This window comes from Zea mays, chromosome 8 (assembly GCF_902167145.1).
Source record: "Zea mays cultivar B73 chromosome 8, Zm-B73-REFERENCE-NAM-5.0, whole genome shotgun sequence".
Taxonomy (NCBI): Eukaryota; Viridiplantae; Streptophyta; class Magnoliopsida; order Poales; family Poaceae; genus Zea; species Zea mays.
This window is the reverse complement of record NC_050103.1, coordinates 175,003,089-175,014,948: the sequence shown is the minus strand read 5'-3', so window position 1 is coordinate 175,014,948 and position 11,860 is coordinate 175,003,089. Positions and strand designations below refer to the sequence as shown.

Below are 11,860 nucleotides of genomic sequence, written 5' to 3'. Positions count from 1 at the left end.
CGGAACAGGTATGTACTCGGGAAAATCCTCGTCCCGACCAAGATCCCCTCTCCACGGAACTACCATCTCCGCCTTGCCCGAGCTCGTCTCGGGCAAGAAAGACAACCCCGAGCCAGGTCTCAGCCAAAGGCCGTAGATGACATGAGCATTCAATGCGCATACCTACCCCATGCAACGTCGCATACGAACTAGAGCGACAAGACTGTGGTCCCATCAACTTTCACCGACTATAGTGATGCATGCTAAGCAACATCAGCTACTGTTCCCCCACGCCTCCTGTCAACCCCTAATGGGACACGCAAACGACAAAGCGTGAGCTGTTCCTCGGGAGGATACTACGCCTCACCCGAAGCCGACCTCAGCCTCGGAACAAACTCCGCCTCGCCTGAGCCTGTCCTCTGCTACCTGCTCCCAACAACCTCGGGAAGATCTCCGCCTAGCTCGCCCGAGCCCAGCCTCGGCCTTGATAAAACCAATGAAGGAACGTCCGACGTCACCAGAAACAACAGAGCTATCATACTACCGAAGGCGCTTTGCCATACTCAGCACTACTCCAACCACTACTGCATGGTCAGCTTCCCCATCAGGCTAGCTCCACTCGGGTACCTGAGCGATCCCTTAGCCCTGGCCTCGGCTCTCTGCGTAGTAAAAGATTCAAATACAGGAACCAGACGTCTCCATCGGGCATAAGTCAACAGCGAGTACAAGGATCATACCACAGGTCGTACCGACTATAGGGGCTCGACCTCGACTCCTCACCGTACGCGACAAACCCAGGCACCCCTAGAGACCTTACTTGGGGCTATAAATAGAACATCCAGGGCTTCAAGCAGGGGGCAAACACTTCACTGTTTTTTCCTCCATGGTGATATTGGCACTAGCCTCAATCAACTCCAGGGATTTGGAATCCTTTCCTCTCCTCGTCAGCTTGTACTCACTACTGCAAGCACTTAGGTGCTAGTAATATAAGTTTCATCCCTCCTCTGCTAGAAGTAGGGCTTTCTCTAGCCCGAACCAGGATAAACGACTTGTGTTATTTTGCATCACCCATCTGAACTAGGGCACACAATATCATTTCACTAGTTGGTGAGATCCTCAGGTCTAAACACCAACAACGGTATTTAGTATACACGTGCAAGAAGCTAGTCATACACAAAAAACTTTGAGTTGGAGTAGAGTTTCAGAAACTCCAAAAATATCATGATATCTATAAAACCATGGTATTCAAAATAGAGTTTTTTACAAGGTAGCCAAACATTTTTGGAAAAAGTACTATCATAGTTTTGTCTCAAAACTATAAAAATACTTTGATTCCAAACACCCGCTGGTATATTGCACAATCCTTACTTTCTGTACACCGGACTCTGTCACCGGCACGATACCGATGAGAGAAGGGAGACAGGCCCCAACGTGAAAACCAATTTTCGTTTCAACTGTTACTGCTGATAGTGATAGTACAGTCTTGTGTTTTCGCCATCCGTTGAGCCGAGCGCATCACCGCCTCCGTTCTAACTTCTACTTCTTATATACTACTACTGGCTCAAAAAAATATCAACTCTCCAAATCAAAGCTTTGACAAACGCAGAAGGGAGAAAAAGCGTCCGATCCGGACGAGCGAGGGCAAGAAGGCGTCGAACGGTTCAACCGACACGGACGGAGCCTCTCCGGCGCTCCTCGTACCAGCAGATGCAGCTCAGCGCGACGAGCACCTCCACGATGGCCGCCTCGGCCTTTTCCTTGTCCGCCCACAGCAGCGTCTGCAGCGCGTACACGCGCGGCGCGCCGTCGAACCGGCGCGTCCGGTCCATGTTCCGCTCCGCCTGCCACTGGAGCGTGTCGCGCGCCATCGGCCCCAGCCACGCCATGATGCGGTCCACCGCATCCTTCCACCCCCGCGCCAGGGCCTCGTCCAGCGGGCCCGGGTCGCGCCACCACTCCCGGAGCTTCGACCGGACCGCCACGCGGAGCTTCGCCGGGAGCATCTCGTACATCTCGGCGCGCTCTGCGGCGGCCTCCTCCTGACGGCCCTCAGCCTCCATCCGCAGCAGCTCCTCCGCGGACGCGATCACGTTCGCGTACTGCTGGTCCAGCCCCGCGCTCCCGACGGTGCTGGGCGGTGCGTCCAGGAGCTTGCGCCAGTTGGTGTGGGGGTTGTGGCCAGGCAGGTGGCGCCCGATGATCGGGCACGAGTTGCTGCTCATCGGCGGGTGCACGCGGTGGGAGGGGCCGTCCCGACGCGTGATCGGCCCGGACGACGCCTTCGTCTTCCCCAATCGCGGGTGCAGCAGCTTCGACAGCCGGGTCTGGACGCTGTCCGTGGTGGCCGACGGCAGCGGCGGCGGGAGGCCGGGGACGAATGGGCCGAAGATGGAGCAGATGCGTACGAACACCGCGCAGGCGGCGCGCGCCATGAGCCCCACGGCCTTCTTGTAGCTCTCGTTCCACAGGGACTCCTCCTTGAGGCGCTTCACCTTGAGTTGCTGCGTCTTGAGCTCCTGCCGAAGCGACTCCGCGCCGGGTGAATCCTTGGCCAACAGTTGCTGCTGCTGGGCCGCCGCCTGTGGCTGCTGCGGGATGGGGCCGCTGAGGCGGCTCCAGCCCTGGACGCTCATCTTCCGCTCGGCGGACTCCAGTTCGTCGAGCGCCTCCATCTCGGAGCAGAGCTTGGCCGTGGCGGCGACGAGGCGCTCCATCTTCTTGGCCTTGACCCTGAGCCCCTTGGCCACGAGCGGATCAAGACGCGCATCGGGGGCGCCGGCCTTGAGGCAGGCGTACACGCCGCCAAAGTCGAGGCCGCACCGCAGGCCGAGGCGTGCGACGGCGGCGGCCGCGGCGTCCAGCGACACGACCAACTCGGCGCAGGCCAGCTTGAGGAGCAACGCCTGGTCGGTGGAGTTGAGGTACGCCACGGCCGGCGAGCGCATGACGTCGGAGCGCAGCCGGGAGACCTCCTGGTCCGACAATGACCGGTGCAGCGACAGCAGCCTGGACATGGCCGCCGCCGCCTCGAACGCCAGGATGCCCAGCGACGCCTGCGGCCCTGCCGGCAGACGCAGGTCGATGGGCAGCCACGGCTTCTGGACAAGCACAACCATGGATGAACTGTGATGACCCCTCCCTCCCTCTCCCAGCCTCAGCTCACTTTCTCGCTCAGGTGCTGCAACGCCACTGCTCGATCGAAGCTCCGTGCCCGCTCTCCTCAGTGGCTTGTTATACTACCAGACATGAAGAAATACATCCCGCTAGGTAGAGCTTCAACGCTGTCGGCCGATGCCTCGCTGGTGCTCCACGCGGTTTTGCGCCCGCCGCCCGGTACAGGTTCGGTTGGGTTGGTAATCCGGTACGGGTGACGAAGGGAGCCTCTTTATATACCGGCGGTGGTGGTAGTGCTGTTCTGGCTTAGGTCTCTCGCCCTGGGGCAGAGAGGAGAGAAAGGCGACCGCGAACTTATTGCTGATGCCCCTGCAGAGAATAGATAAGAGAGACGGAGAAGGAGATAGAGGTGGCGACGGCGATGGTGTGTGACCGAGGAGGAAGACACGGTCGCCCCGTGGGAATGCCTGGTCCGAATGGTAGGCGCGCGCTTACCTGAAGCTGAAGGGGACGCACGCAGCGTTGGTTGAAGCGTGAGCTTTCTTTATTTCCGGGGTCGGGTGGGGAGTGGAGATAAGTTCATCTCTAACAATAGTGCAAATGACGGTATAAAATATTATTTTACACTATATATTATATTATTTGTAAAATAAAATTTAAAATAAAGAGTGAGATATAAAATTTGCTGGAGATAGTCTCCAACACCACACCGGCCTCCTCCTCCTGTCCCTCGGCCGGTGTAGGAATGGAGTGCTGGCCGCTCCAACGGAGCCCATTGTGCGGGCTAGCGCATGTGACCACGTGCTCCACTGCACATCTCCCCGTTTCGTTAATTAGTGCTTTAACTGTAAAATCAATATTTTTAGTATAATTAATATATAACAATGTGTATTATAGTACTACAAATATAGTATTATTTTTTAAAATTCCAAAACTGATATATAAAAGATAAATAATTCAGTTAAAGAGTGAAGGGAAGTTGAATGGATGGATTGGTTGGAGAGGACAAAAAATAGGAGGAAGAATCAAGAATGGATGAGGAAGGGATATTTAAATATGAATAGAAGGTATAAATAGGGGGATTTGGAAGGAGAAATAGTTGGAGATAGACTAAGCGACCTCGTGTTATCTGTTTGTCCGGGCTCAGTGCGAGGTTAAGTTGCTTAACCCACTGGGTTTGAGAGTTTCTACCACTACAACCTAGATCGGGACTCACGAGTACCGATTTCGGCAGGATATCTCATTTCATTTTATAGGCTTTCCGATTTTACTCCTGCTTTCTTTTCGTTTTCGTTAGACCATACCTATTTCGGCCCTGCTTTATTGAAAACAACTATATGTTATGCTGGAACAAGAACACGCATGGTTATCGTTGACCGTTATCCGGAAGAACGCCGGGAATTCGGAGGTTCTGCCATGCGTTCGTTCAGACCCGAATGCGTGTGGACATCACTTGCTTCGTGAGTGAATCCACAGGAGCTAGTTAGCTAGCTAGGGCGTAGCTGCGTTCAAATGCTGTATTGTTATCGGCCATGCCTTCTGGTCTCCGCTTAAACCTCTGGAAGACCAGAGCACGTGGCCGCAACGACGACGAGCTTTCGGTTGCACGTTTTGGATACGCACATCGGCATGAAAAACGAGCTTTCTGTCGGATACATGCATATGCACAGAGGCACCTAAGCAAGTGCATGCTTTGCTTAAGAATCAAGTCTAATATAAAGCCTGCAGTTGTCATTAGTTAATATTGTTCCATTTCTCGAGGGAAATAAAAGAGAGACCTCCAGCAAACATTTTAACCGTACTATTTTCTACTATTTCTATAATGTTTTGTATTGCAGCTACATCAGTTCGAACAGTCTGAAAACCACAAAACTGTATAGCGTAGATTAAATTTAGAAAAATACGCTAGGAGGCTCCCATTGTCTTTTGCCTCTAAACTCTCTTTTCCAAACTTATATAGCTGCAAATTTTGTAGAAGACATTTAGAAGAGGCTCCATACTCTAAACGGTGACAGCTTGGGGGCAACATGTACCATCCCGAGCTTTCATCGACTTTTTTTTCCTTAAATCTTTGTTACATGTAGATGTTAGGTCAAATCCAATCAAAATTTTCATCTTCTTATTTTCCGAGTCATTACATCAAAACTTTTTACAACAAATCAATTGTCACTTGGTCTACGAACTTTAAAAATGCATTTTTAGGACTTTAAACTTATACCACACATTTACATTTTTAACTTGTAAAAATGTTACATCAGACGTATATTTATAGATCACACGGACTATTACGAAGTTCAATGAAGTAGCATTCCTTGAAGTTTAGAGGTCGTTCATGTATTTAACTCTTGTTACGTAGTTTTGAAATAGTCATCAAATTGAGGAATCCATCTGTTTGGATTGATCTTGTTTATTTAGTCAAAAAAAAGTCAACCTGATTTATGGCTTAAAAAAAGTCAATCCATCTGAACGACGACTAACTCTGAGTTAGAGATGTCCAAACGGGCGGCCCGGCCCGGTCTGGCCCGAGCCCGGTGAAGCCCGGCCCGTTTTGGGCCCGGCCCGCCAGGCACGATTAGAAAACCGGGCCGGGCCAGCTAAGCACGCGGGCTCAATTTCCTGTCCGAGCCCGGCCCGCAACGGGCCTAAACGGGCCGGGCCGGCCCGTTTAGCACGAAAAAAGCGGGCCGAAAAGCACGTTTAGTGTAAAAAAGCGGGCTTAACGGGCTTAGAGCTAAACGGGTCGTGCCGGGCTAGCCCACCGTGCCTAATTTCCTGTCCGAGCCCGGCCCGCTTATTCGTGCCGGGCCGGCCCGGGCCCGCATATAACCGGGCCGTGCCGGGCTCGGACCGGACCCAAACAGCGGGCTTCGTGCCGAGCTCGCGGGCCTCGTGCTTATTGGACATCTATACTCCGAGTGATGGGATGGGTAGGACTGAACATCCAAGCTTAGACCAACTCCAGCAGACTCCCTCTCCGTATCCCTAAAACGCGCGGCCAACACATTCTCTCTCCTCTCCGTATCCGTCTCCGTTTCCAGCAACACTCCCCATCCCACTCCGCATGCAGTCTATGACACCTGGAGCCCGCGAGCAGCCGCGCGCGCACGCAGAGAGCTGCGGAGAGGAGAGAGAAAGCGTGGAAATGGGGAGTGCAGGGACACGGCGTCTATTTTGCGGAGACGGATGCGGAGCCTGCTGGAGAGCGCAATAGTGCCTCAGACCGTGCAAAATGCGGATGCGGAGTGGGATGGGGAGTGTTGCTGGAGTTGGTCTTAAAGTCTACAGCTACAGTATCCGTCTTTCTTCTTATGACGCACATGTTTCCCGTTAGGAATTCCTATGATCTCGATGAAGCGGGCAAGCAGATACGTCATGCGTTAGTATATTTGCCTTGTTGCATATTTGCGCTGTACAATTCTACTCATGTGGAACGCCCTTGCTACCATGGTCGGAGAAACCAGAGCCTACAAAAGCAAAAAAAAAAAAAAAAAACAGCGATTCCATCCACAGTCACTTGTTTTATTTTGAAAAGACAGCACTCCTCTCCAACTCCAAAGGAAACGAAACCGGTTGAATCTTCATCAACAGAGGAACAAAAAGGCATAAGAAGAAGAAGAAGAAGAAGCTGTGAACGTACTTGTATGACTGAACCAAAGAGTCCGGAACGGCAATGGCAAGCGTGTCGTCCTATCATGCCGCGCGCGAAGATTTCTCCAGTCGTCACTCCCGTCCACTCCAGTTCGTTGATTTGACCCGACTTTTGGGGGCAAGCCCAGCGTTGCGTGGAGGCAGAGACAAAGAAAGGACTCGGGCGAGAAGTCGGCAGAAGCTGCGGGTCCGCTAGTGCTCAATACTCATACTTGAGCTTGACAAGCAGCAAAGCATGGCCGAGAATAGAAAGATGGCCTCCGGCGCGCCTCCCGGCTCCCGGCCATTGGTCGCCGTCGCTCTCGCTCAGAGTCTCAAAGCCCAACTCCGTGTGGGCTCCCCCGACCTACCCGGGCCCGGCCGGTCGTTGACGCGATTGCGCAGAAGGAAATCGTACGCAGGGACGAGAAACCAGACTACTCATGACCAACAAATTGTTGAACTGCAGTTTTCTACAGCAGTACTTGCACTCTGGAGTCTGGTCCCTGCCTCCCAGAATGGCAGCAGTAACCTTTGTACTTGCACTGCAGCTACAAACTGACGCAGGATTCTGACTTTGGGTGTAAACGATGATCGGCGAGGAAAAGGGCGAGCGGCATTTGTTGCGAAAGTACGCATTATAGTCCCGGTTTCACATTACTTGTCAGCCTGCTTGTGGTTTCTATATATTATTATATATGTAGTTTCTTTATAGAACTTTATTATATAACAATTAACACATACCAACCTAAACTGTAGTGGTTAGAGGCAGGACCGCAGGAGCGTAGCCACTGGATGGTCCAGGTGCATTCTGTCATACCCTAAATTGGCCCAACGGACCACGAGTCCATGAAGGTCCAGAAAAAATATTGACACCATCAATGTATTTTGTGCCTGATGTTTTTTTTACTATTTCATATTATATTTGTATTCTAATTATGCACTTATGAACTTAAATGTTAAATATATAATTTTAAATGTTATTTTTATTTCTATATCCTAAATTGTATACCAAATTGTTACGGATTATATTGGGTTTCTAGAGACTAATTTGTAGTCTCTACATTTTATTTTATTTGTCTATAAATTGTCAAATGCGGACATATTTAGCAATTTAGGACATAAAATGTATTAAAATAGAGTGACTAAAACTTAGAATCTAGTTCTCGTTTGGTTTGATGGACTAAAGATTAGTCCTTCCATTTTAGTCACCTTTACTCCCTAAATTATCAAACATTGAAACTAAAACAGGTACTAAACTTTTTTAGTCTCTGATCCCTCAAGAGTTGACTACAAATGCCTAAACCATATTAATTACAACTTTTATCACTTCTTTATTTCAGTTATACTAACGGAGGAGAATACTGGCGAGTATGGAGTAAAGATAGAGACTCAAGGCCGGGTCGTTGCGCTCCAGGTTAAAACAGAGTTTGCGCGTGTCCCCGCACCCAGCAGCACTCCCAATGATTTCGATCTGGTCGTCCTCTTTGCCACATCTGAAGGGGTAACCAGAAGCCGAGAAAACGAAATTGAAAAGCGTCCTTGTGTGTCGATGGTGCGCTGATCGGAGCCGCGCGGACTGACATGCACACGGAGTCACTCAAAAACGAGTGAGGGCTGTGCAGCGGGAAGTGTGAGGAGCGGGGACGTTGCCGTCGCAGGTCCAAGACGAGTGGACGTTCAGAGTTGAGAGCAGACAGCAGAGTGTGAGAAAGCGACGGATCTATCTACGGATCCGTCAGGTCAGACGTTTCCTTTTTCCACTGTCGGCCCGCGCAAACTATCTACAGAAAATTCCTGGTATGCCATCAGATTTTATACTCATCCCTTGTGTGCCACTGAGTGGCATATAGGTATATTTTTTGGTGTCTATGACATGTGGGGCCAGTGGCATACAAGGAATGAGTATATTTTCCAGTGGCATACAGGGAATTGGCCCAACTATCTACGGATCGCGATGTCCGCTTTGCATTGCATGCAAAGAACTCCCTGTTTTGCCGCTTTTATGGGCCAACAGTGTTGCTTCGCCGGAACAAGTAGAACCAATGGGCCTAATATTCTGTACAGGCCGTTTTACAAAAGCCATTAGCCCGTTAGGTCATTGCTGTATGCATCTTGACGCCCATAAATCATGGGCTAGGCTTGTATATATCCAATTCTTTTTAGTATTTTGTTAATCTGCCTTATAAAAAATTCTTGTTAATCTGTTGAGGGTACTACTGATGGCCACGCACAATATCCTTTGCACTGGATACTACTTGTCAAAAAGTCTTTCACATAATTGTCCTAGCTCGTACATGATTACCACAAATGTCGGAATGAATGTCTTCGAGTAATTGATGCTTTCCCTCACTGGTCAACGCACATCTCATTACAATTCACGAGGCACTCTTTCTATATACCTCGTCATTAATCATTGCATAAGTTTTGGCCTTGCATTAGGGCATGTACAACCTAAACACTGCTGCACGGTACTCCAAGTATAAGACACAACTAAAACATAACATAATACAGTGGTCATGTCTAAAACATATGTCTTACCATATTTATTGTACTAATCAGAGTATTCAATAAATTAAAGTGATCAATCAGCTGGTCTCTTGTCTCGAACATAAAGCTAAGACACAGTGTCTTCGTCAAGATACATGTCTTGAGTTTTTTTACAATCATCCCACTAAACACACTCCAAGACACAACTTAAGACACTCATTGTACATGCCCTGTCCTTAGAGATGGAATACCTGTTTTAATTGGTGGCAGTGTCTTGTCTTGGAGGGACTGAATAAAGGGAGTATGTCAATTCGAGTCGATGACCATAACCTTGGGCGGGCCGATGCTGGGGAACTTGGGATCTAACCTGCAAGGTGACTCAACTTAAGGCTTGTTCGGTTAGCTCTTAATCCATGTGGATTGAGTGAGATTGGGTGGGTTTAAATCCAAAGCAAGTTAAATTTCTTCATAATTTTTTCGAATCCCGTCCAATGCATAGATAAAGGGATTAACCGAACAAGGCCTGATGGAGATATAGAAAGACCTCTGATGGGACTAATGCTCTTGACAATCCCAATTTCAGCAGGACATTTGCTTTCTCGTTTTTTTTTCTTCTCAAAGTGTATGCAAAAACTCAATACTATCAAATCCATTTTGAGTTCAAAGCACGAGCAAGGGAGGCTTTGATCCTTGACAATACTCGTCACTCAGGTATGGAAGGAGAGAAACAACATGTTATATAGTTAAGCAGACTGAATCCACAAACTATAGCGTTATGCACAACATTAAATACAGTATGAGGCAGGCTTTTGATCACAACGGAAGCAAAACAGCTTTCTCGTCTCTTTCATCTTGATTGAACTGAGATTTTTATTTTACTTTTAAGGCTGAGGTCTTGAGCTTCATTGTTGTTTAGTTTTGTTCTATGCTTCAGTTGTGCCTGTACAGTACCCATCTATATTTAACTTTCTTATTTTTAATATCGTGGGCAGCTCTGTCCGTCTCGTTTGAGAAATAGATGATCCACATAAAAATTGAAATTTGGTGCTTAATGTGCTCTTTTTTCTTTCTTTCTTTCTCTTTTGTACCATATTCTTTCTTTGTTTTGTTTTTCTCTGTCTTTTCCTCCTGGGTTTAGTCCTCACGTTTTGCATTAGAATTTCTCTCTAATAATTTAATGTTCAAGTGTGGATATCTACTTTTGCTTTATAGCATCCTCGTAAACACATAATGCTATCTTAGAATAGCGGTGTCGTGGTTTTGGAAACCGAGAGACAATATATTCGTGCTATCTTAAAATAGAAATTTCTTGGAAAAATGGGATTTCCAAATTAGCTCTTAGAATTGAGAAACTGATTGAGATAAAGACATGCCAATATGTGGAGAATGAGAAAAGAGGTTGGGTAGCACTCAGCGAGATGTTTGCTCATACGTTTGGTTCCAGTTGTCCATCAGAAATGAAGGCACAAGCATAAGGGCGGTGTTTTCCTCTATGGATCGGAAACTAAACAGAGTTCCTAGTAGAGAAAGCAAGAGGTAAGGCAGTCCTGCATCGTCAGTTCGCCACTGATAGTGATTTTCAAGGGCGTCAGCCATGTTCTTTTCAGGCCAAAATTCTTCTCCAGCGTTCGTCCCCTTTGTCCACACGTCACGCCGTTGCCGCATGATGGCAGTTGTTTCTTTCAAGCAGAGTGGCATCGATTGCATGTAGGAGTATACTGTATACATGCATGACGGAGTAGGTGTGTTTTTTAGTTCTCTGCGTGCAAGCCTGAAAGAGCGAGGAAACGTTTACCACGCCAGAGACGCCACCAAGAAATTGACTTGTACGACTTGCAAACGGGCATCATAAACAGGTAACGCGCTACGACATATACTCGCATACGTGGTGCATCTACACAACAGTCCCGCACCCGATAATGAAATGAGAGTAATTTTATCGACGCGCATTGAGAGCTTATTTGGATACTCTATTATTCATCCAAATACACATGAGTTAAAGACAATTGAGGCGTAAATTAAACTAATTTATATATAATCTATCTCAAACCATATGTATCGTGGTGAATAATAGACTCTTCAAACATAGCCGGCTGATCTGATTTCACCCGCTTTCATTGTCATGCTTGCCATATCATAGCAAATCCGAAGCGAGCACGAAAAGAATGGCGATCACTGTGGTTGCAGCCCTTACACAGGCTGCTTTACCACTTCACTGACAGACCGCAGGTACTACCTGCTGCAGCGACCACTCTATTACCAGTACGTACCTGGTAGTACGTACATGCGCCGAGCTACTGTGTACGGTTACCAACCAAAATGACGCGTGTTCGCGGCGCCGTGGAAGTGCGCGCCGGCCCGAGTTTCCCCCATACCGAACCGAGCCGACGAGCGGTGACTCAGCATGCACCAGCTGCCCCCCATTCGGCGCCTGCCCGCATGCAGTGCACCGGGCCACCGCCGCTCGGCACTGGCAGGCACCAGCAAGCCCGCAACGTGCGGCACACCGCACACCGGACTGTCAGCCGCGGCCGGCCGCGCCCCCTGCATCTTGCAGCGGCAGTTCTCTCATCTCTGCACGGCGTGGCTCCTATCTGCGTGCGCCTCGCTTTTTCCCAGGTTCACCTCCCCTCGCCCCCATCGTGGCCAC

General features: G+C 49.1%; 1 protein-coding gene across 1 annotated transcript; it reads right to left on the bottom strand.

Annotated features, from left to right (window-relative positions):
• Positions 1 to 1,198: 1,198 nt before the first annotated feature.
• LOC103636505 (uncharacterized) lies at positions 1,199 to 4,342 on the bottom strand. Its single transcript, XM_008658847.4, has one exon. The coding sequence runs from the start codon at positions 3,093 to 3,095 to the stop codon at positions 1,641 to 1,643; it is 1,455 nt and encodes a 484-aa protein (XP_008657069.1). The 5' UTR covers positions 3,096 to 4,342; the 3' UTR covers positions 1,199 to 1,640.
• Positions 4,343 to 11,860: the final 7,518 nt, after the last annotated feature.

Bases quoted from the DNA above. Each gene is read 5' to 3' on its own strand.
- LOC103636505 (XM_008658847.4), bottom strand. From the start codon at position 3,095: ATGGTTGTGCTTGTCCAGAAGCCGTGGCTGCCCATCGACCTGCGTCTG.